Source organism: Chiloscyllium plagiosum, chromosome 16 (assembly GCF_004010195.1).
Source record: "Chiloscyllium plagiosum isolate BGI_BamShark_2017 chromosome 16, ASM401019v2, whole genome shotgun sequence".
NCBI classification, from domain to species: Eukaryota; Metazoa; Chordata; class Chondrichthyes; order Orectolobiformes; family Hemiscylliidae; genus Chiloscyllium; species Chiloscyllium plagiosum.
Genome location: NC_057725.1, coordinates 62,284,974 through 62,309,760, shown reverse-complemented (window position 1 = coordinate 62,309,760; position 24,787 = coordinate 62,284,974). Strand labels below are relative to the sequence as shown.

Here is a 24,787-nt window from a genome sequence, read left to right as displayed (position 1 = left end):
CACTGGGGAACATTTGAACAAAGTGTGCGCACTAATAGTTAACAAGAATTCCTCTAAGAACTCTTGTTCAGAGAGGAAAGCCTATCTTTACCAGAACTGAGTCCAAATGGGCTAGAACTATTATCTTAACACTTGAAACTCTGCTTATTCTGTTGCTCCTAGCACAGGACGTTGCTGTTTGTGCAGCCCGGGTAAAGGTTAAAGTTACGAAAGCGCCATATCTAATCGTTTCTGACAACATGCAATCATCTGTCTGTGCCATCATTTGATAAAATTTTCCGGCAGCGGCACGTTCAAGCAGTTTCCTTGTTTTATGGAGAAGGAGCTTCAGGGCTTTTCTGTTGTGATGTTAATGGCGGTGAAGTCATCAGTGTGCCTCTGACCTCCGCGACCCCTCAAAGCCATGACCCTGCATGCCATCTGATGGCCTCCACTCCTCCCTGACTCCTGACCTCCCTTGCCCCACCCAAACACCGTTGAGTGCTAGCAGAGAAAGAGAGTCATTAAGCTCCAGAAACCAGGAGAAGCTCCTCGTTTGACACACAATAATGTAGCCGAGTAGGAGGCCATTCAGCCCAACTTTCCTAATGCTGGTCCTGTGCTCCAGCTTTCCAGACTGGAAGTCTCACTTCCCCTACATCTGACAATTTCCCTCTTCTATTATTTATCCGATTCTCTTTGTGATGGTGAATTCTAGATCACAAAAGATAAAATTGTCTTCATCTTCCGTCTGGTACTTTTGCTAGTTCCCCTGTGATTCCTAACGTGAGGTTCCTCTGATGTTTGCGAAAGGGAGTTTTCGGTGTTCAGCTCTGATTATCCTTGAATACAAACCTTGAAATTAGATGGATAATATTCTAAAATAGACCCAGTTGCTGTCATAGTGTGAGTCACAACATCCAGTAATAATATACTTTCAATCAAATTCCCATTTGAAGAAGAGTAAGATTTGCTCGATGAGCCTGGGATTTCCACACAATTGAACTGGATGCCAATGAAATACTACAGTTCACCAGTGCTCCCTGGAGATATTTGCCTGAGGTTCTTCAATCATCTTCTTTGCAAGCTGGTAAGAATAGGGATTGTTGTTACTCCTGTGTAAAATCACTGTAGGACATGGGAACTGCAGAATACAGAGGAACCTCTATTATCCAGCATTTGATTAACCGAATTTCGGATTATCTGAACAAGAGTGCAAGGTCCCGATGCTTTGTTAACTATGTTATCCGGCATCAATTGTCCAGCATTCAATTAACTGGACTGTGGTTCAACCAGGGGCCATTAGATTAGTATGGACAGGAGAACGTGGATGAGTGTGATTCTCACACCCACAGCTCTGCTCCGCAGGAATCAATGAAGCAAGCCTCAGCTGCACTCAACTCTGCCTCGGTGGCTCACCAAAGGGACAGTCTGGGTCCTGTCTCAGTGCCTCACCCTCCCCAGTTTGTAGCTCTCAGAGTCAAGAAGGAGACCATGCTGGAGCGCAGCATTGAATGTGGTTTCCAGACTGTGATAATCCCTGTGTCTAAATGCTTTTGGGGTCTGATTGCTGCCATTAGACCAGCGCTGTCAGTGATATAGTGGAGCCTTTAATCCAAGGGCAAGTGCAGTGGCGACAAATGGTGCCGACATGCCTGATGCTGCTGCCTGTTCAGGAGCTATTCCGATTCCAGCCTTCCCCTCAGATCATGGAAAAGCTCCCGGGATCCAAAGGCAAGTGCTTCCCCAGCAGCCCTTTATAAAGTACCAGCCGGAGTCTTAGCCCTCAGGTGACATTTTGAAATAGCTTGAGTATAAATAGGGTTTTAAAAAAACATGTGACGGTGCTGAAGGTTGCATTAATAGCTCTTTGGCAACAGAATAGACTGTGTAGTGAAGTAACAGCTGTTTTTGAGGAACAGTAGAATTATTGAGAAAACGTGACATTTGTTTCTTGCTGACACTTAGACAATGATTGCTGGCAGTCAGACAGAAGTACAACGCGCTAACGTGGTGTCATATTGGAGGACAGGTCGTGGATGAGAGAGAGTCCCTTTGCAGAAGATAGAGCAGAGTGATGCAAAGCAGTGAATTCCACTAAGTTACACGGAAAGAAGATTCATTGATGATGATGTTCCCCAGAGACCCTTACATCAGTCCCTGTGTAAACTCTCAGTGTCTCCCTCAGTCCCTGTACAAACTCACACTGTCTACCTCAGTCCCTGTATAATCTCACAGTATCTCCCTCAGTCCCAATATAAACTCTCAGTGTCTACCTCAGTCCCTGTATAAACTCTCAGTGTCTCCCTCAGTCTCTGTATAAACTCACAGTGTCTACCTCAGTCCCTGTATAAACTCTCAGTGTCTCCCTCAGTCCCTGTATAAACTCACACTGTCTACCTCAGTCCCTGTATAAACTCTCAGTGTCTCCCTCAGTCCCTGTATAAATTCATAGTGTCTCCCTCAGTCCCTGTATAAACTGACAGTGTCTCCCTCAGTCCCAATATAAACTCACAGTGTCTCCCTCAGTCCCTGTATAAATTCACACTGTCTCCCTCAGTCCCTGTATAAACTCTGTGTCTCCTTCAGTCCCTGTATAAAATCACACTGTCTACCTCAGTCCCTGTATAAACTCACAGTGTCTCCCTCAGTCCCTGTGTAAACTCTCAGTGTGTCCCTCAGTCCCGGTATAAACTCACAGTCTCTCCTTTAGTCCCTGTATAAACTCAGTGTCTCCCTCATTCCCTGTATAAACTCAGTGTCTCCCTCAGTCTCTGTAAACTCACAGTGTCTCCCTCAGACCCTGTATAAACTCAGTGTCTCCCTCTGTCCCTGTATAAACTCACAGTGACTCCCTCAGTCCCTCTATAAACTCAGTGTCCCCCTCAGTCTGTGTATAATCTCTGTGTGTCCCTCAGTCCCTGTGTAAACTCACAGTGTCTCCCTCAGTCCCTGTATATACTCAGTGTCTCCCTCAGTCCCTGTATATACTCAGTGTCTCCCTCAGTCCCTGTGTAAACTCCCAGTGTCTCCCTCATTCACTGTATAAACTCTGTGTCTCCCTCAGTCACTGCATAAACTCTGTGTCTCCCTCAGTCCCTGTATAAACTCTCAGTGTCTCCCTCAGTCCCTGTATAAACTCTCAGTGTTTCCCTCAGTCCCTGTGTAAACTCATAGTGTCTCCCTCAGTCCCTGTATAAACTCTGTGTTTCCCTCAGTCTGTATAAACGCACAGTGTCTCCCTCAGTCCCTGTGTAAACTCACATTGTCTCCCTCAGTCTCTGTATATACTCAGTGTCTCCCTCAGTCCCTGTATAAACTCTCAGTGTTTCCCTCAGTCTGTATAAACGCACAGTCTCTCCCTCAGTCCGTGTATAAACTCACATTGTCTCCCTCAGTCTCTGTATAAACTCTCAGTGTTTCCCTCAGTCCCTGTGTAAACTCACAGTGTTTCCCTCAGTCCCTGTATATACTCAGTGTCTCCCTCAGTCCCTGTATAAACTCTCAGTGTTTCCCTCAGTCCCTGTGTAAACTCACAGTGTTTCCCTCAGTCCCTGTATCTACTCAGTGTCTCCCTCAGTCCCTGTGTAAACTCACAGTCTCTCCCTCAGTCCCTGTATAAACTCTCAGTGTTTCCCTCAGTCCCTGTGTAAACTCAGTCTCTCCCTCAGTCCCTGTATAAACCCTCAGTGTCTCCCTCAGTCCCTGTATAAACTCACAGTGTCTCCCTCAGTCCCTGTGTAAACTCAGTGTCTCCCTCAGTCCCTGTATAAACTCTCAGTGTTTCCCTCAGTCCCTGTATAAACTCAGTGTTTCCCTCAGTCTTTGTAAACTCTGTGTCTCCCTCAGTCCCTGTATAAACTCAGTGTCTCCCTCAGTCCCAATGTAAACTCAGTGTCTCCCTCCGTCCCTGCATAAACTCAATGTCTCCCTCAGTCTCTGTTTAAACTCAGTGTTTCCCTCAGTCCCTGTATAAACTCAGTGTTTCCCTCAGTCTTTGTAAACTCTGTGTCTCCCTCAGTCCCTGTATAAACTCAGTGTCTCCCTCAGTCCCAATGTAAACTCAGTGTCTCCCTCAGTCCCTGTATATACTCCCAGTGTCTCCCTCCGTCCCTGCATAAACTCAATGTCTCCCTCAGTCTCTGTTTAAACTCAGTGTCTCTCTCAGTCCCTGTATAAACTCCCAGTGTCTCTCTCAGTCCCAGTATAAACTCAGTGTCTCTCTGTCTCTCTGCAAACTCAGTCCCTGTAAAAACTCACACTGACTAGTGGTGCATTTGGGGATAATGCCTGTCAATGGGCAGGAATCCCATGTCAGCCTCTTGTTGGCTACAGATTAATCTGTGGTGGTGATGCCTCTGTTAGGAGACTGACATGGTGCCTGTCCTGTGATTAAGTGGATTCTGCCAATGTGTTTCCCATCATGACATGCTGCCTTAAATTCAGCTCATTATATGTGACAGAAGTTATGTCTGGTTTTGTGTAACATGGTGTCCATGTCCTCTTGTGTACAATAGACAGTTTCCATACCAGTGTCTATGTAGCAGTCACTTGTGACAGCCAGCTCTGTGTACTGCCTAATGGTGTTGTCTGTTCTTCATAGCAGCAAATCCCCTCCTATGCTCGACAGCCCGCTTCCACTGTAAGAATGGCAGGTGTATCGACAAAAGCTTCCTGTGTGACGGAGTCAATAACTGCCAGGACAATAGCGATGAGGACAACTGTGAGATCTCTCCAGGTAAAATTCCACTCACGCTCACAGATTACAGCATGGATTTCACGTTCACAAAATACTACACAGCAGTAAACCTAGGCAAGGTGCAATGAAACAGGCCTTTACATTTGGCTATGCTCATTGCTAATAAACAGTTCGATTCACCTGCTAATGGCTGACCCACCATTTTCTTTGTCTCTCTCCTTCTGATTCCCCCCCATGTTTTATTCTGTCTTTGGTATTCAAGATTTTTATAGAATAGAATCCCTACAGTGTCGAAACAGGCCATTTGGCCCAACAAGTCCACACCGACCCTTAGATTAGATTAGATTACTTACAGTGTGGAAACAGGCCCTTCGGCCCAACAAGTCCACACCGACCCGCCGAAGTGTAATCCACCCAGATCCATTCCCCTACATTTACCCCTTCACCTAACACTATGTCTTCATTGGAAAGCCTTAGCATACAGATTATTAGGTTTTTAAGACAATGAAGACCTCAATAAGATAAATGATGGAAAGGAGGGAAAGAGTAGTTCCTATTTAGTCGCCTGAGGCGGGAATTGAACCTGGGTCTCGGGCGCTGTGAGGCAGCAGTGCTAACCACTGTGCCACCGTGCTGCCCAATGTACATAGCCCCATACAGTTTGATAACAGTACAAGACCCCTTGCAGTCTGTCGGTGTTGTATACCGGTGCTGGGTACAGTCGCTATAATGCCACCTGTGCAGCCATTGTACAGGTCACTGTGCAGATTGTGTATAGGCTTTCAGGGAAAAATGTGGAACAGACCCACTGAAAGGGAAGGCACTGTAAAATAGCCACATCGGCTCAAAAGGAACAGAAAATTAATTAAAATGTCTTCATTGGAAAGCCTTAGCATACAGATTATTAGGTTATTAAGACGATGAAGACCTCAATAAGATAAATGATGGAAAGGAGGGAAAGAGTAGTTCCTATTTAGGGCCACAGTGATTGTTTGTACATGGAGCCAAAAGGCATAGATAAGGTTCTAAGTGAATAGTTTGTGTCAATGTTCGCTATTAGTAGGGATGATGTGGGTATAGATTTCAGGGAGAATGTCTATGACCTAATTAAAGAAATTAGCACAGACAGAGAGGAGTTTCTGAGTGATCTGGCTATCTTAAAAATAGATCACTGTCCAGGGTCAAATGAAATGTACTGCAGGTTGGTCAGTGAGACAAGGGAGGAAGCAGCAGGAGCATGAGCAATAATTTTCAATTCCTCCCTGGCCACAGGAGAAGTGCCAGAGGACAGCCAATGTGGTACCGTTATTCAGGAAGGGGGCAAAGGGTAGACCAGGAAACTACAGGCTGGACAGTCTAACCCGATGGTGGGAAACTACGGGAAGCAATTCTGAGGGCCAGAATGAATCTGCAGTCGGAGAAGCAGGGATTAATCAAGAACAGTCAGCATGGTTTTGTTAAGGAAAGGTCATGTCTGACCACTTCGATTGAATTTTTTGAAGAGGTGACCAGGTGTGTAGATGAGGGCGATATTTTTGATGTCGTCTACTTGGGCTTCAGCAAGGCTTTCGATGACATCCCTCATAATTCACGTGTAATATGAAAATTGGTGGAGTGGTAATTAGTGAGGAGGATAGCCTTAGATTATAGGAGGGTATAGACTTGCTGGTCAGATAGGCCTTGTGGCAAATGGTTTTGATCTGGATAAATGTAAGGGTGATGCACTTGGGCAGGACAGACAAAGCAAGGGAATATGTGATGAACAGTAGGACCCTGGAAAGCACTAAGGATCAGAGGGACCTTTGTGCAACGTGATCCTGTTCCTTAAGGTATCACAACAGGTGGATAAAGTGGTTCAGAAGGCATCTGGGATAGCTGAGTTGTCGAGTTTAAGAGCAGGGAGGCTATGCTGGAACTGCACAAAAATGTTGGTTAGGCCACAGGAGAGTATTGTGTATAATTGTAGGAGCCACATTCTAGGAGGGATGTGATAGCATTGGAGAGGATGCAGAGGAGGTTTACCAGGATGTTGCCTGCACTGGAGAGTTTCAATTAGGCAGAGAGATTGGCTAGACTGGGGTTGTTTTCCTTCGAGCAGAGGGGACACAGTGGAGATGTGTAAAACTGTGGGTGCACAGACAGGAAGAGACTTTGCCCCTTGATGGAGGGGTCAGTGATCAGGGGCATAGATTTAAGTAAGGAACGGGAGGTTTGGAGGAGATGTGAGAAAAGTTTATTTCACCAAGCGGGTGGGAATCTGGAACTCACTGTCTGTAAGGGTGGTAGTGGCAAAAGCCATATTAACATTTAGGAAGAATTTAGATGTGCCAAAGTATATAAGGCTATGGGGCAAGTGCTGGAAAGTGGGATTAGAATAGTTAGGTGGTTGTTTTTGACTTGCATAGACACAGTGGGCCTTTTTAGAGTCATAGAATCCTAGGGTCAATGGGTCTTTTTAGAGTTAAACAGCACGGAAACAGACCCTTTGGCCCTTGTCTCTGTGGAAGGAAGAAACGAAGGGAGGGAGGATTTAAATTAGATTTTCGGCCGATTTGAAAGGCCAGTGAGGCCAGGTTTGTAAACGACATGTTGAGGTCATCAGGGGATCTGGGAAAAGGGGAGTTCAGCCCATCCACAATCTACATGACAATATGGAAGACTGACCATTTTCTTACCAGCAGTAAAAAGCAATAGAAGGGGCGAAACCTCAAAAGAGGGGACAAAAATTATCCAGCAAATCAAATTTATCGAGCAAGCAAAGGGTTTGACCTAAATTTGAAGTCAAGATGAATGAGCTTGTTTGACCAGAGCTCTGAATAAATGGCAAAGGACTGTGCAGTGAATTGTTGTGATCTGGAATATCCTGCCTGCCTAGGGAATGAAAGCAGGGTCAATAGTAACTTTCAACAGGAAATTGGCTAAATAGTTGAGAAGAAGAAAAATTGGGGCTCTGAGTACAGAGCAAGGGAATGAGATTAATTGGAGAGTTCTTTCAAAGACATAATTGACTGCGAGGCCCTGTTCTGATTCTGTCAGATCACTAATCAGATGTTTACAAACTCAGCAATATTTATAAAGATTCCCTGACAGACTATTTGTACAGATTCCTGCACCAACCCGTATATTTCAAATTCCCTCCAGTCTTTGAGTAATACAGATTTGTGTACACTCTGTGTGTGGAGTTGTTCAAATTGATTTATTCAATTCATTCATGGGATGAATGGCATTGTTGGCGAGACCATCCCTAATTTTCCAGAGGGCAGTGAGGGTCAGTCACGTTGCTGTCAGTCTAGAGTCATAGGTAGACCAAACTAGGTAAGGAACAGCAGAATTCCTTCTCTAAGGGTCACTGATGAGTTTTTACAAGAATTGACAGTGGTCATCATTACGTCAGATTTTACTGAGTTCAGATTTTACAATCTGCCCATAGTGGGATTCAAACCTTGTCCCCAGAACATTGGCCTTGGGTTCTGGAGTCCCAGTCCAGTGAAATTATCACTACACCACTGCATCCCCTATTAAGTTGTTTCATGCTGTGAGCGCTGATTATCAGGATGATTTCTGAGTCTCAGGCAGCCCACTGAGTGATGTTATATCTCTGATTAGATTAGTGTAGCCTGCTGTGACCCAGCAGTCAGCTCACTGGCTGCTTTGCATTTTCTTGTTTCAGACTCTGAACCATTAAATAGACATTCAGAAGCAGTTTGATCATTTCCGGAGATGTGCTGGCTGTGTTGAAATGCCAATGTTTTATGGCATGTTTGATCTTTCCCTCAGTTCTGTCGCACACACTTGATCTTGTCCTTAACGAAGTTTTTTTTAAGGGTTTTCTTTTTAGTCATTGGGTGTGAAATGTCAGTGGCAAGAACAATTGTTGCCAGTCCCACCTTGAGAAGGTGGACCACCTTCACTGTGGTTGGGAGCTGCTGTTAGGGAGGGACGATATAATTCCAAATCAGGCTGCTGTGTGGATTAAGGAGATAGTGGTGTTCTTATCCTTCTGGATAGTGAAGGTTGTGGGTTTGTAAGATGCTGTTGAAGGATCCTTGAGAACGGTTCAATGTGACTATCCTTTTCATGCTGTGAAAGAGACAGGAGCTTATGAGGGGCATGGATAGGATAAATAGGCCAGGTCTTTTCCCTGGGTGGGGGAGTCCAGAACTAGAGGGCATAGGTTTAGGGTGAGAGGGGAAAGATATAAAAGGGACCTAAGGGGCAACTTTTTCAGGCAGAGGGTGGTATGTGTATGGAATGAGCTGCCGGAGGAAGTGGTGGAGGCTGGTACAATTGCAACATTTAAGAGGCATTTGGATGGATATATGAATAGGAAGGGTTTGGAGGGATTATGGGCCGGGGGCTGGCAAGTGGGACTAGATTGGGTTGAGATAACTGCTCGGCATGGACGGGTTGGAACGAAGGTTCTGTTTCCATGCTGTACATGTCTATGACTCTTACATGAATATTGTTCCCATCTTATTTTTCAGTGTGATTGTAGATTTGCAGAGGCTTACAGCATGGAAACAGGCCCTTCAGCCCAACTTGTCCATGCTGCCGAATCTTCACAATTAAACTAATCCATTTGCCTGTGATTAGTCCATATCCCTTCATAACTATCCTATCCATGTACCTGTCTAAATGTTTCCTGAATGACAAAATTGTACTTGCCTCCACCACTACCTCTGGTAGCCCTTTCCAGACACTCAGCACCCTCAGTTTGAAGAAATTGCCCCTTTTGTATCTCTCCCCTCTCACCTTAAACCTATGCCCTTTAGTTTTAGACTGTCCTACCCAGGCTATCTACCTGATTTATCTCCCATCATGATTTTATAAACCTCTATAAGGTCACACCTCAGTCTGCTATGCTCCAGTGAAATGCATCCCAGCATATCCGGCCTCTCCTTATAACCGAAACCTTCCAGTCTGGGTAGCATCTGAGTAGACAATATTAATGTTACGCGGCTGAGGAATAAGTGCAATCCCAGTCTCAAAGCAAAAAACAAAAATAGTTTATATTGATTTTTACAAAAATAGGGTTAACCGATATCAGCCAGCACTGTAGTCAGAGAGTCTGCTTTTTCTAATACGTGAAATACCCATATCACCTACTCCCCCCCCCCCCCACCCCCAACCTCCTGAGACCCTCAGGAATGTGTTGAGCAAATGACAGGGTTCATTGTATGAAGTACAATGTTTACAAGGTCACAATTTACCCATTCCAGGAGAAATTGGGAACAGACTAAGACCTGCGGAGCAGGCGTCCCATACTAAATTAACCCCTTCCACTAAAAATGAAGATGGAGTGGAAAGCATCATTGTGCTTCCTGCTGAGTTTGCTGCTGTGTTAAGGGACTGGGCAGGGCTGCAGTTTAGTTCAGGCCTTGTGCCAGGCTGCCTCTTTCCCTAAGCTCCTCAGTTTCACCCCGTTTGCATGAGCTGCATTTTTTTCAGGCCGTCAGCCTCTTCTGTTTCTTGCCTGCGCAAATAATTCCCCCCTTTCTGGTGCCGAATTACGGTGTCAGTTAGTCTGCTGGGAGAACAGAAATCCATTCTGGCGTCAGGTTTCTCTCGAGAGCAGAGATCAGCTTAATCAGCCCATTGCCATGGGAACCGGAGTTTAGATTTCCCGGAGTCTCTGTGCACTTTGGCAGCTCACTCTCAGCAGCCCCAAGGACCCCTGCCACTTCCTCTGTTTTGCTTTGAGCAACCTGCCAGTTCATGTGAATGGAGAGTCCCGAGGGGGGGTGGGTGGCAGGGGGAATGGTGGAGGTTGTGGGCTGACAGGAGCCTTTCTGACACTCTCTCAAGCTTATCCTACCTGTGGCTGCTAATGAATTCCCGCATGCCGGTAGTTCCTGGCAAAGACCACCTAAGGAGACTGTGTTGGAGTGCCCTTTTTTCAAATGGCTGTCCCCTTAAACATAATCAAATGGAGCCCAGCCTCAGCTGACTCACAAATGACTGTGGGGCCACAAGAATACTGTGAAGAGATTAAATCCTGCAGGGGATTAGAATTGTATCCCTTGCTATTTGGGACATGGAAAAGGCTGGATGTAACAGTAAGGTCTCGCTTTGAGCTCCTGGAATATGAAAGGAGACTGCTTCTCTTTTGTACCCAGTTGGGTGAAGGGCGTCCTACTGTTTTTTGTTGTTGTTGAACATGTTGAACAATGCTTTGTAAATGCAACTGTGCCACATTCCACTGAAGCGCAGCAGACTCCATGCAGACCTAAGGCAGAGAGGAGGAATCTGAAGTATTCTTTACCACAGAGGGCTGTCGAGGCTGGGTCATTAAGTGTATTCAAGGCTGAATTAGATAGATTTTTAATCAGGAAGGGCAGTCGAGGGTTCTGGGGAAAAAACAGGAATGCTGATGCAGGCTTGATGGGCCAAATGGCCTACTTATGTTCCTATGTCTTAAGGGAAGGCTTAACTCTACAATATTACAGTAGCAAACATCAGAATGACGAACTGTGGTCCCTCAAGCAGCTTTTCCCTAATTGCATAAGAGACAGACCAGTAGCAGAGATCCAGTGCAGAGCTGTTTTATGGTGAAGTTAGACTTTGTAACACGTCTCGCTACCTTAATTCCAACGTACATCTCACCCAGTGAAGTATTTCTGAAGTATCATTATGGCTGTAATCAGCAACACGATTTAAGAAAAGTTAATCAGTTTTAGGTATTGTTTGGGGCTAAACACCAGCCTGGGACACTAGCATGGGGGTGGTCGGACCAATTAGATTGATTAAAAAGGCTCTCTTTAAGAGGAGCCCACTGTTTGTACTGCAGAGATGGAGCAGATCGACCAAGAATTGCAGTTCCTGGTGCTACAGAGGCAAGTGTTCATAGCTTAGCAGCCAGCATCACTTGGTTGAAGTGCAGAATAGAAACTCTCATCAAATATGAGTTGCAGATCCTTTCTGATATTTCTTAGAATAAGGAAACTGGACAGCCTCTGTTGCTAATGTACTCCCCACCAAATTTTCCTTTTTTGAATATTGGGCACTCTTGGAGTCAAAACAAAATCTGTGCCACTGTAACTCTACGACTTTATGCAACAGTTTCTCACGGTTGATGGTTCATAACCTTCTGCAGGATGCCCATCCCTCCAGCTGCTGAGCTCAACAAACATTCCTCAAAACTTACTGATCTCAAGGGCTGTCTCTCTCAGCCATAAGGTTAATATGTTTTGCAAGCTGATATGATGTTTGAAGTCTCCGTTTTCCCAGGGTTACTCAGGAAAGCGAGTAGCTGATGAAAGTTGGTGTGGTGGGGCATGCAGTAAACAGCATGCTGTGATCGACTTGTGTACATTCAGCCTCCAGACTGACAAAGGCTCACAGATCGCTGCGGCCCTAGCTCTACAGACTCACCAAGACCCGCAGAACGCTGCTGATCAGGGGTTAATCTTGTCAAGGTTTGTGGATTTCCACCAGGCACAATAGAGCGACAACTAGCACCATGGAAACAATGCTGATACGTACAGTAAGCTTTAAAGTCTTAGCAAATTACTGCATCACATGAAAAATAGGAAATTGTTCTGCTAAACCTATTCTCTTACAATGGTCTACCTTTATCTTCAAGCGGTAGTGTAGAACACTCTCGTACACCTCCCACAACAAGCAGCTTATTCCAATATTCCCTGTTTACGCAAACACTCAAAGCCAAATTACTCCCAACACCGAGTGTATGTGTCAAACCCAGAAATGGAGCCTGGAGTCATTTCCACCTTCAATCACTGAATTGAATTGTGCTTTAGCTACAGAATTTGCCCTGAGTTTTGTGGGGGAGACCAGGCACATCCAGATGGTTTGTGATAACATTGTTGCTCATTTTTTTCCCCTCTTCTCTTTGTTCAAATCTGATGTGCTGATCACTGTTGCAAATGAGGACAGCGAATATCCCCCATGAGGAATGACTTATCGTCACAGCCCCAACAAGAGATCAGCATATCCAGCTCCTACCCTGAGCAGTTTAAGTCAACAATCCAGTTGAACAAGGAAGCATTAGAGGCAGTGTGTTAAATCCAGCCTAATTATTATTCTGAACTGGTGTGCTTGTTCTGTCCTCTGTGGGGCCCCTTTTATAGGATGCACTGAATAGGTATCATTGTTACTGAAGGTAGAAAGAAAGGGATTATGTTGGCCCAGCAGTATACGACATGAGGCTGGCCATTGAGAACTAACTTTACTTTGACTGCGTAGGCACTACAGGGATATAATAGCATTTGAAGCTGTTTTTGAACATGAGGACCTCAGACTTTATATGCATATCCAAAAGACGGTGAAAATGTTTTAAATGATTGAAAGCCCTTAACTGTTTGCCATAAACCATGAATGCAGATTCTGTAATTTCATGTCCTCTGTGTGGAGCTGTACCTGTGTTAATGCACTGTATGTCTTCAATATCGTAACGCGTCTGCAATCAGTGGTTCAGGTGGAATTTCAGAAGGAATGGTGCGATTTCTCCTGTACCTGGTGCCTCTGATCCCATCACTGCAGGGTCAGTCCTTCAGTCTGAAGCAGCCATCACTCCTAACACTCAACGCAACTTAATCCAGAAAGTTGCCAAGGCATAAAATTGCCACCAAAGCAACTTTATTTAGCCTCACTTAAAGTTGGCAAGAGGATGACAAATGTGTTGGAAGTGTCAGTATACAAAAGCCCTACATGGCTAAAGAATCCCAAGCTGTGATCCATTAGCCCCGTACTGTCCCCACTCTGGTGGGATGAGAGGCTGTAATATATAAATACTCCATTAAGCCAGAGTCAATGAACAGTCAGTCTCTCCCTCCTTCCCTCTCTGTCTCTCTCTCTCTCTCTCACAAGTGCATGCTCACACACGCACACCTTGTAGAGATACACAAGGCCCACCCAGAAAACTGTTGTGTGTTTAATCTTTCATAACATGAACATGATTTTACTATTCTGCATTGGTTTCTAATTTGGTGAAAACAGAGGAAAGTCAGTCAACCAGGGATTGTTGAGACGTGAAATAGGTTGGATGGAAAGCTCCTGTGTTTATGCACCAGAAGGGAAAGGGTTAATGGAACTCTGAGTACAGATGGAAGTCATTGCTGGCTTTGCTTTGGTCTGTGTCAGTTTTGAGAGTGACTTATTGAGGCCTCTATAATGCAGTCTGTCACACAGATGGGCAGCAGATGAGGGGAATTAGTTAACAGTACACTGAGCAAGGAAGAGGCCAAGGTAGATTCACAGAGCAGCATGAACTTTATCAACAGGACATTTTGTCAGTTGGCCCGTCTTAGATGCACGTTAATACCTCCTGCTACATCATATGGTGTGTTGCAGCAGACTGTGGTAGAAGTTTTAGCTTCGGTCATAGCATTGCCTGTTTAGCCAGTTGAGCTAGGTACCTTACAGTGTATACAGGCAGACAGTTGAGTAGGGAAGTAGTAGATCCCCTTTTATATAAGTCATAATTGCCTTGGGTATAAAACCTTTCACACAAAGGTAACCCCTTTGACAAAAAGATAGTGAAATGTTGGGTCAGTTGAAGTGTTCAGGACTGCAGTTGTTGTTGAAGAAGGACAGGGCTTCCCAAAGTGGGGGTCAGGACCTCAAATGGTTTTTGAGTGGAAATTTTAGGGTCACAAGGTTCAAAGCAGCAATGGTGAGCTGTGACTGAGTTATCACAGTGCCCCTATGTCCGCTAACCCCACTGTCACAGGTTCTCCCCCTCGTCCCACAATCACACGGTCCACCTACGTCCCCTAGTCCTACATGGTCTTCCCATTCCCCCTCTCAGCTTGCGGCAATCCTTGAGCCCATACCAATCAGAGCAGAAAAAATAAATCCGGAGTGTTTTAGAAGCTAGTAAGAGAAAAGTTCCAGAAACAAAAGACTTCAGTGTTTCAGAGAAGAAGACCTCCCTCCACAGCTGTTGAACACATGAGGCTAGGGAGTGAGTGAACTGTGTGTGCCATTTATTGAAAGGTCTCAGAAAGAGACATTGACAGTAGCGATAACATTGAGTAAGTGCAGAAATCTGTTGAGAAGATGCCAATTACAGCCATTAATGGGCAATGGAAGTGTCAACCATCCAGACCCGTTAAAGTCCAAGGGGTGGGTGGAGAAGTGGTGAGGTCTTCACTTTAACGGAGACAAAGTCTCACAGCACCAGCACCTTTTAACCAGTCCTTTTATTTTGGACTAATCCAAAATCTGGTTTCCAGCATCTGCAGTCATTGTTTTTACCCTTTTAACCAGTCCTCCAAGTGGCTGCGTGCGACTTTGTTCACGGGTCAACGGCAGTGGAACTCCTGTTCCTGAAGTACTTTCCCCTGAGGCTGCAAAGTTGAGCCAGGAATCTTCCCGACTCTCATTGTCTGTCTCAAGTACAGGCTGTAACGTGACAGTCGTGTTCGTCTGCAACCTCACGCTGTAGGAAATCACGCTGGAGAAGATCGCTAATAGAAAATCACTATACCCGTTCAATAGAAAATTTGCATTATCCAAACAGCATCCACAATTTATCAATCGCATTATAGCCAATTTGCGTTGATGAAACATGCAAAACAACTTGTATGAAAATCCAGGCAGATGTGTGGTTTCGTGGTACGTAGCTACGTGGGCCACAGAAACAAAGGTACTTGCTGGAGTGGTTTGCTGGCAGATAATATGAACTTCCCTTCAACGCTGTATCCAAGCTGGCAATGATCAACAATGGACAGACACTGGTTTAATTTTCTTTTTTTTAGTCTATTGCCAACCACTTTAAAGAGACAAAATTGACTGCCAAGACGGTAAATGACTAAAACCTGTTGTTCAAAAGCCTGACGAGAGAACTAAGTTCAGTTCCCAGCTTAAAGCTATTTAAAAGAAATATGGCACATTATCTTAGAAATTCTTCACATTCGTAAACCTGGTCCTAAAAATACCGCAGAGTGTGAACGACTACGGGAATCCAAATCCTGGAGAATTTTATCTGTTCCACCCAGCTGTATATTTGGATGCCCTATAGGATGTTTTAATTTTGTGTAACAAATTCCATCTCCTACTCTGTACCCAACCCTTGACCTATCAGGTTTGTGCTTAACACAGCAGCGTCAGGAGACTGACAGGTTATCAGCAGATAATGCACTCAATGCCATGTGAATATGCCAGAACTGTCCTCACCATTGGAACATCAGATCCAGGTTTCAGATGTGTCAATGATGATTAAATGCGTTTATGCTTTTTCCCCAATTCTCAATTTGAAACATAGTTTCATGTCTGACGTTTCTGAGGTAGGTTGCATTAGGAAAATAAGACAGCACTGGAACCTCCACTACAACCCTTCAGTATCAGGATAAATCCGTGTTAGTGTCAATGCTTCTATTACCCTGCTCTTTGCCTAACTGTAAATTCCTTCCCATTTATTCTCAGTAACTCAAGTCCTCTTCATTTCCATGCGAAAGAGTTCAGCAACTAGTGATCTACCCTCTGGGTTTGAAGTCCCACTCCAGAAACTGAAACCTGTGATCTGGGTTGACACATTAAGCAGAATTGAGGGAGTGCTACTAAAATCAACAAGGTGCATTTGCATAGCGGGTAGTGTCACATTTTGGATGAAACGTATTCTGAGAGCCTGACTATGCTGTTGTATGAGTGTTGAACAGAAGCCCATGGCAGTATTTCAAGAAAGACAGACATGTTTCCTAGGACGCCTGAACAATATTTTTCCTTCAACCAATGTCATGGCATCTACCCTGTCCTGCCCCCTTAAAAATCCTGTAGTTTCAATAACGTAACTTCTCACTCTTCTAAACTTCAAGGAGTACAGGCCCAATCTACTCAACCTCTCCTCATAAGACAGTCCCTTTATTCCTGGTATCAGCACAGTCAACCTCCTGTGGACTGCCTCCAATCCCAGTCTATCTTTCCTTAGATAAAGGATCCAAAACTTTTCATAGTATTCCAACTGTGGTGTGACTCGTGCCTTGTATTGTTCTAGCAACACCTCCATACTTTTATGCTCTTTAAATCCTTTGCAAGAAAGACCAACAGCTCAACTTGGATGATAGATTTTACTGAATTATGGATGAGGACCCCAAATCCCTCTGTGCTGTAGCCTTGCTCCATGAAAGCAATATTCACCTCCTCTATTCTTCCTGCAAAAGTGCACGTCGTCACAATTTCCTGCATTATACTCCATCTGACGAGATCTTTTCTCATTCTAAATGTCTCTATCCCTCTGCATCTCTTTGTTTCGTCCTCACTACTTGCGTTTTCACCTTATTTGTGTCATTTGCAAACATGGCTACAGTAGATTTGCTTTCCTCATCCAAGACATGAATATATATTATAAATAGTAGTCGCTCCAGCACTGATCCCTGTGACACTCCAGTAGTTGTAGATTGCCACCCTGAAAATGTGCCCTTTATCCCAACTCTCTGTCTTGTATTAGTCAGTCCTCTATCTATGCTAATGTCCTGCCTCCAATGCATTGGGGTCTTACCTTATTAATTATCCTGATGTGGGGTACCTTATCAAAGGTCTTCTGAAAATCCAAGCATATTACATCCACTGCTTCCTCCTATTAGTGGCTTGTTACATCCTCAAAGAGTTCTAATAAATTTGTCAGACATGATCTCCCTTTCAGCCATGCTGACTCTGCTCATGTATTTCTAATTGCTTTGTATTACATCCTTTATAGTAGACTCCAACATTTTCCTAAAAGTAGCCATTAAGTTAACTGGCCTGGTTTTTTTTTGTCTCCTTCCCTTTTTAAATAAAGGTGTTACTTTTGCAGTTTTACAATCCTTGGAACTTTTCCAGAATCTAATGAGTCTTAGAATTACAGAGTCATATAGCACGGAAACAGACCCTTCAGTCCAACTCATCCATGCCGACCAGGTATCCTCAACTGAATTATTCCCGATTTGGAGGTGCCATTATTGGACTTGGGTGGACAAAGTTAAAAATCACACAACACCAGGTTATAGTCCAACAGGTTTATTTGGAATCATTAGTTTTCAAAGCGTTGTTTCTTCATCAGGTGGATCCCATTTGCCTGTATTTGGCCCACATCCCTCTAAACTTTTCTGATTCATGTACCTGTCCAAATGTCTTTTTAATGCTGTAATTATACCCATTTCTACCACTTCCTCTGGTAGCTCGTTCCATATAGACACCAGCCTCTGTTTGAAACTGTTGCCCCTCGGGTCTCTTTCAAATCTTTCCCTTCTCACTTTAAACCTATGCCCTGTAGTTTTGTACTCCCCTATTCTGAGCAAAAGATTTTGGCTATGCACCCTCATGATTTTATAAGCCTCTATAAGGTCACCGTTCAGCTTCCAATGCTCCAAGGAAAAAGGTCCCAGCTTATCCAGCCTTTCCTTTTCACTCAAACCCTGGCAGCATCATCGTAAATTGTTTCTGTATCCTTTCTAGTTTAACTTTCTAGTTTAACACATCCTTCCTATAGAAAGATGACCAGAATTGTATGCAGTATTCTAAAAGTGGCCTCACTGACGTCTTGTACAGCCGCAGTACGATGTCCCAACTCCTGTACTCAATCCTCAAACCAATGAAGGCAAGAATGTTAAACACCTTCTTCACTAACCTGTCTACCTGTGACACCACTTTCAAGGAACAATGTACCTGCGCCCTGGGTCCCTTTTGTTTTGGCAACACTCGCCAGGGCCTGCCATTAACTGTGTTAAGTCCTGCCCTGATTTACGTTACCAAAATGTAAAACCTTGCATTTATCTAAATTAAACTCCATCTGCCACATCTCAGCCCATTGGCACATCTGATCAAAATCTCGTCGTACTCTTAGATAACCTTTTTCACAGTCCACTATACCACCAACTTTGGTGTTATCCGCAAACTTACAAACCATATCTCCTAAATTCTAATCCAAATTGTTGATGCTACCACTATCTCTGCGGCTGCTTCCTTTAATATCCTCAGATGCATCCCTTCAGATCCAAGGGACTACTGGTCTTTAACCTCATTAACTTGCCTAGCACTTTTTCCCTGGTGAGAGTTACTGTATTTATCTCCTCGCCTCTTTTGCCCCTTGATTTTTGAATCATTTTGGAATGCAAGTAATGCCTCAGAGATTGAAGAAGATTGTTTCTTGAAATAATATTGGTTTTACTGATTTTAGAAAAGAAGTATATTCCCAAAAGAAAGAGAAGCTACATAAGATTTAAGCACAAGTGTAAAGAACTAATTGGAAACTGACTTGGCAAGTCACGGTCAAAAAGACTCTGAGGCAGGACCTACAGACTTCTGCTGTGGTCTTTTGTTTATTTCACATTGATCCCCTCATACAAATAAGTTGGAAAGGGATTCTTGTAAAACCGTGCCACGTGTCTGAATGATTGATGCAAGGGAAGCAAGCAGCATTCGAAGGTTTGTGGATCAATGATGTGGAAGAACGTATTGATTGGCAGTTGAATTTCTGTGCAGATGAATATAACCCTTTGTAGAAAGGTTCAGGAAATAGTCAACGCATTCAGCACAAAGAAGCTTAGAGCAGTGATGAAGGAAAACGATCCAAGGATAAGTGTTAATTAAATCCCAGTCATAAATGAGGCAAAAGCATCGACTGAGCTTCATTGCAAAGCTAATCAAATTTTGGTAACTAGCTCCAGGACACTCGGCTGTTAATTGAAGCCAATCATTCGAAACCTGTGTAGCTCACTGATAAGGCGACAATTAGAATATCAATCTTTTTATCTGGTGTCTGCCATTGACCAAGATAAAATCTGATGCATTGTCTGCTGTTCCAAAGGCAATGACATAGTAATGGATGTGCTTCATTTTGCCTCACTGCCTTACACATACCATTTTTCCTTAAGTGGATTGAATGAGCAGAGCAGGGCGCAGGGTTGGTGTGGTGAATTTCCTTTGCTTGTGCTTTTCACGTTCTTGTAATGAGTTTCCAAACGCACATTTTGTAGAACTTTTTCAGCGTAAAATAATAATCATCATCTCTGAGATTCACCACAAAAGCAGAGAAGAGCTAAAGGAATCCTTCAAAATTTCATCAGAAATCTTATTCATCTCACATGAAGTTAATGGAATTAATGCTATTTGTTAGGAGAAAGAAACCCGCGCTGACCCAGGTAGTCAACTGGAACTTAGTTAATCATTTCAGTACCTCATGTAGACAGAATAGATTCAGAGCTTCGTGGCGAAAAAGTTTGAAAAAGCCGACATTGGGAACAAAAAGCTAAATCGATAAAGGAGAGAGTTGAAACTTAGAGTCTGCCTCTATTTGAAAGAAGGCACACTACATGATTCCAGGACTTAGATGGTATTCCAGAGTGTGGTGGATGCTGGAACACTGAATAAATATGAGGTGAAGGTAGTTTTTTTTTAATTAGTAATGGATTATGGGAAGCAGCCAGGAAAGTGGAGTTGAGTCAGACATGAGATCACCCATGATAGTATTAAATGGCAAAGTAGGCTTGAGTGGCTGAACTGCCGCCTCCTGCTTTACCAGGCATCCAAATCCCTCTGTCCATCACAGTTCTACAATCTCTGTCCATGTAAACAGTACGCTCCTCTTCCATTCCCCTTTGATGAAGGGTCAATAACAAGGGGGCATCATTTTCAGGTAAAAGGCAGGAGGGGATTTGAGGAAAATATTTTTCACCCAGAGGATAGTGGGAATCTGGAATGCCTGGAAGGGTAGTTGAGGCAGCAACCTCACAACACTGGTACCTCACAGTGCCAGGGACCCAGGTTCAATTCCAGCCTCGAGCAACTGTCTGTGTGGTGTTTTGCATACTCTCCCTGTGTCAATGTGGGTTTCCTCCGGGTGCTCCGGTTTCCTCCCACAATCCAAAGATGTGCAGGTTAGGCGAATTGGCCATGCTAAATTGCCCATTGCGTTCAGGGATGTGTAGGTTAGGTACATTACTCAGGGGTAAATGCAGAGTAATAGGGTAGGGGAATGGGTCTAGTTGGGTTAATCTTCGGAGTGTCGGTGTGGACCTGTTGGGCCAAATGGTCTGCTTCCACACTGTAGGAATTCTGTAATTCTATGATTACAGCGAGACTCTTGCTGCAGCCCAGATGGTGTCCCACTCTTCACGGTGCTCCATAAAGTTACTTCACCCTTTCTTTTTGGCTGACCCTTTCTTACCCCCCCCCCCCCAACCGGTCACTCTGAAAGGGCATAAACCTCAGAGGTGACATACATGTCCTGCCAGTCTTTGTCATCTCCTGTGTCAATGCCCCATCGGTGCCTCCAACCATTCCTGCGTAACACTTCTTACTAATGCCCAAGGTCTTGTGTAGGAATTGCTGATGGAAGATGTCCAGTTCTCTTCATGGATAGATTGGGATTAGTAACTAAAACAAGCACGGTGGCTCAGTGGTTAGCACTGCTGCCTCACAGCACCAGGGATCTGGGTTCAATTCCATTCTCGGGCAACTGTCTGTGTGGAATTTGCACAATCTCCCCGTGTCTGCGTGGAGTTCCCCGGGTGCTCCGATTTCCTCCCATAGTGTTCAGGGATGTGTAGGTTAGGTGCATTCGTCAGGGGGAAATGAAGAGGAATGGGTTTGGGTGGGATACTCTTCGGAGGATCAGTGTGGACTTGTTGGGCCAAAGGGCCTGTTTCCACACTGTAGGGATTCTAAGAACTCTTTCTGTTAATGACATGTGGAGTTGGTATGTGATATTCAACAAATACATCGAAGAAATACATGGTACCCTTCCTGACGATCAGTCAGGTTTCTGGGTGGAAGATCTGACCTATATGCTCAGGAATGTCACGCACCCAGGAATCAGCTGAATTGAGCAAAGGTCAGAGTCTACAGTAAGACCTTCAGCCAGGATTCCAATAGGAGCCCCATGTGGACATATATATAATCTCTCACCTACTGAGCAACTTTCCCAACTCCCTGGTGAAGTTGAAGAGAGGGAGCAATGGGAGAAACTCAGTAAGTAAGACTCAAATCGTGTTCTCATTGACCAGTCATAGTAACTTTTGACTGAGGTACAGGACTTTGAAAGATGTTCAAAAAGCAGTTCAGTTTCATATCGAACTACTATATACCCCAAGGGTCAGTCAGCTCAGTTGGCTGGATGATTGGCTTATGATGCAGAGTGAGGCCAACGTTGCGTGTTTAATTCACAAATGACGGAATCTTCTCAACCTCATTGTTTGCTTGAGCTGTGGTGACCCTCAGGTTAAACCACCACCAGCCTCTCTTGCTCTCTCTCTGTCTCTCTCTCTCTCTCTCTAATGCGAGAGAAGCCCCATAGTTCTCTGGGACTATGAATTAAATTGAATTGAATTAGCCTCCATTGTCACATATACTCAATGAGTACAGTGAAAAGTTTACATGTCACCATTAACAGCGCCATCTTAGGTACAAAGGTACCTAAGTACAGCTTCTTCATTCACAAGATCTAAAAAAATAGAGAAATAAAATGTTCAACATTGCAGTAATAAAAGTCCAGAACCATGGTCTTCTAACCCAGAGCATGCTGGCACCTTGCCTCCAGCCTGCACCGGGCCCTGGCTCCAGACTGGGCCAGGCCTCACCTTGAGGATCATGAAGCTGGGGGAATAATTTCAGAATGCCATGCTGGGCCGAGAGGACGCCTGGCCTGGAGGCTGCCCCGGAAGGCTACTACAATAGATGGGGAGGCCAGGCCGGGAGATCGCTACAGGAAGTCAGGTGACCTTATTTTTAGCGTAATAGAGATGTACAGCACAAAAACAGACCCTTAACCCCAAGGGACTAGAGTTGTGCCTGCAATAGATGACACAGGCACTGTCAACACAGGAGCTGAGGAATAGCATATAACTAAAGTGAAAAAAAGTGCAAAGGATAGTGTCGATCCAGAGTTCTGGGAGAGAGATTAAGAACAGCAAAGGAAGACAAAAAGAGTAAGTGCTGCATTTTGATAATGAAATCTAGCAAGGGATGTTAGTGTTAGGGTTTTACAATTACATTGGGAGAGAAAATGTTGGCGAGGGTAATGTGGTCTGTTTAAAAACAAATGTAAGTACTATTGCTTTTGAAAAGAAGGAAGTAGCAGACTTGTTCAATGATTATTCTGTATTAATTTTCACAGCAGAGGAAGGGGATGATATAACTGACATTTCAGGGAAGTAATAATAAGTTAAGGACTGGAAATTCAATTTATCAAGAGAACAGTGTCAGCAGTAAAGGTCGATAAATCCCTAGGATCTGATGATTTTGTGCCTCAATAATTTCCACCCCAGTGCTTTAAAGGAAGTAAGTGAGGAAATTGCAAATGATTTTGCCACGGTTATCTGAAGCTTTTCCAATTCAACAACAATGAAAAAAACCTGAATTTATGTGGCATCTTTAACATATCAAAATAAAGGCATGTCACAGGAGTATTTTCAAACCAAAGTTTACACCAAACCACTTAAGAAGGTAATAGGACGCATGATCAAAAGCTGAAAGCATGGCTGTCAGTAGAGGAACCATTAAAATCAGGGATGCTGAAGGGGACAGGACAGGGGGATGCAGAGACAGTCAGTTCTACTATAACTCGGTAGTTCTGTTCTTGTACAATCCCGTGTTATAAGAAAATCACATAATAGCAGAACCGTTTAAACTAATGGGCTGGAATTGTGTTATAACCAATGCACACTTTAAAACTTTGCGCTTTAGAAACAGTGTCCCCAATTTGTCAATCGTGAAACAGCGGATTTGTGTAAACTAAATGAGAGTTATAGTAGATCGACCTGTATCTTGGAGAGTTGTAGAGCTGAGGAGATTTCAGAGGTAGGAGAGATGAGGGCTTGGAGAGATTTGAACAGAAGAATGAGAATTAAAAGAGATTTAGGAATTGTTTCTTTAGGTTGGAAAATTGCAAATAAAACTCCATTGGTTAAGAAAGGTGGTGAGGGGGATTGTTGGTTTTGTTAGTCTAATATATTTTGCAGAAAAGTTATTGGAATCTGTAATCAAAGAGAGAGTGCTTAAGCACTTAAGATGTGGATTTTTAACAGGTAGGTTATGTCAATTGAAGCAATTTGAATTATCTGACAAAGTCACTGAACTAACGGGACAATGTCTGTGGATGTTATTTTGAAGGACATCCAGCAAGTGTTCCATTATACACTCTGTTATGCACCATTAAAACCCCTGGAATTGAAAGGTAATTATTGACCTGATCAGCAGATCAGTTAGGTTGTAGAAACATGAGGGTGGCATGGTGGCTCAGTGGTTAGCACTGCAGCCTCACCAGGGTCCCAGGTTTGATCCCAGCCTCGGGTGACTGTCTGTGTGGAGTTTGCACATTCTCCCCGTGTCTGCATGGGTTCCCTCCCACCGTCCAAAGATGTGCAGGTCAGGTGAATTGGCCATACTAAATTACCCATAGTGTTAGGTGCATAAGTCAAGGGGAAGTGGGTCTGGGTGGGTTGGTCTTTGGAGGGTCGGTGTGGACTGGTTGGGCCGAAGGGCCTGTTTCCACAATGTAGGGAATCTAGCCTAATAGGGGATAGTGATAGGTATGTATTCAAACTGGATGCAGTTAGTGCCTACAAAACGTTGTGCTATCTTTCTATACTCTTCTCACTGCTCAAAGCCTTGTGAGAAACAAAGCTCACACACTTCAATAATTGCAGTCCGAGACAAAATCTGAATCAGTAGTGTCCTTTATTTTACTCTTGCAAGAGGGTGTGATGTCCAGTGTCTACAAGGCAAGGGACACACACACACCAAATGCAATTAATATATGATATTTATATAATTTGTTTTTTTTTTCATTGCTCCTCCCCTGTTTACATCTTCCACTTCCCTAAGACCGGCACCCATTACTCCTGTTTATCTCTTGCCTCATCCGGCCTTGTCTGTGACAGAAAACTTATTTCTGGCCTCACAAGGCCATTTGACCTCATCCCGCTGTGGGTCATTGTTAGGCATATTCTTTCTTCACCATTATCTACTCCTTCCATCTGTACCTTCCCCTACCATACTGATCCTTATGACCCTTTTAATTGGGGTTTGTTCCTGTGTTTCTGTAAAAGTGGGAAACAGATGTTTATACCTACTGTTTGTACAGGCGTATCTAGCTTAACTTCCTCCCCTCATAGCATCTTATCTATTCGCCTGTAATATCTACCATTGTTTTGCAGTCACGTTTCATTCTGGCAT

The 24,787-nt window shown here is 44.0% G+C and overlaps 1 protein-coding gene across 1 annotated transcript in view; it reads left to right on the top strand.

The window, feature by feature from the left end:
* ldlrad3 (low density lipoprotein receptor class A domain containing 3) overlaps window positions 1-24,787 on the top strand; it is a 49,299-nt gene that overhangs the window by 8,748 nt on the left and 15,764 nt on the right. The window contains exon 4 of the mRNA XM_043706429.1: window positions 4,583-4,717. Within this exon, the coding sequence (XP_043562364.1) occupies window positions 4,583-4,717 (135 nt within the window). The remainder of the gene's footprint in view (window positions 1-4,582; window positions 4,718-24,787) is intronic.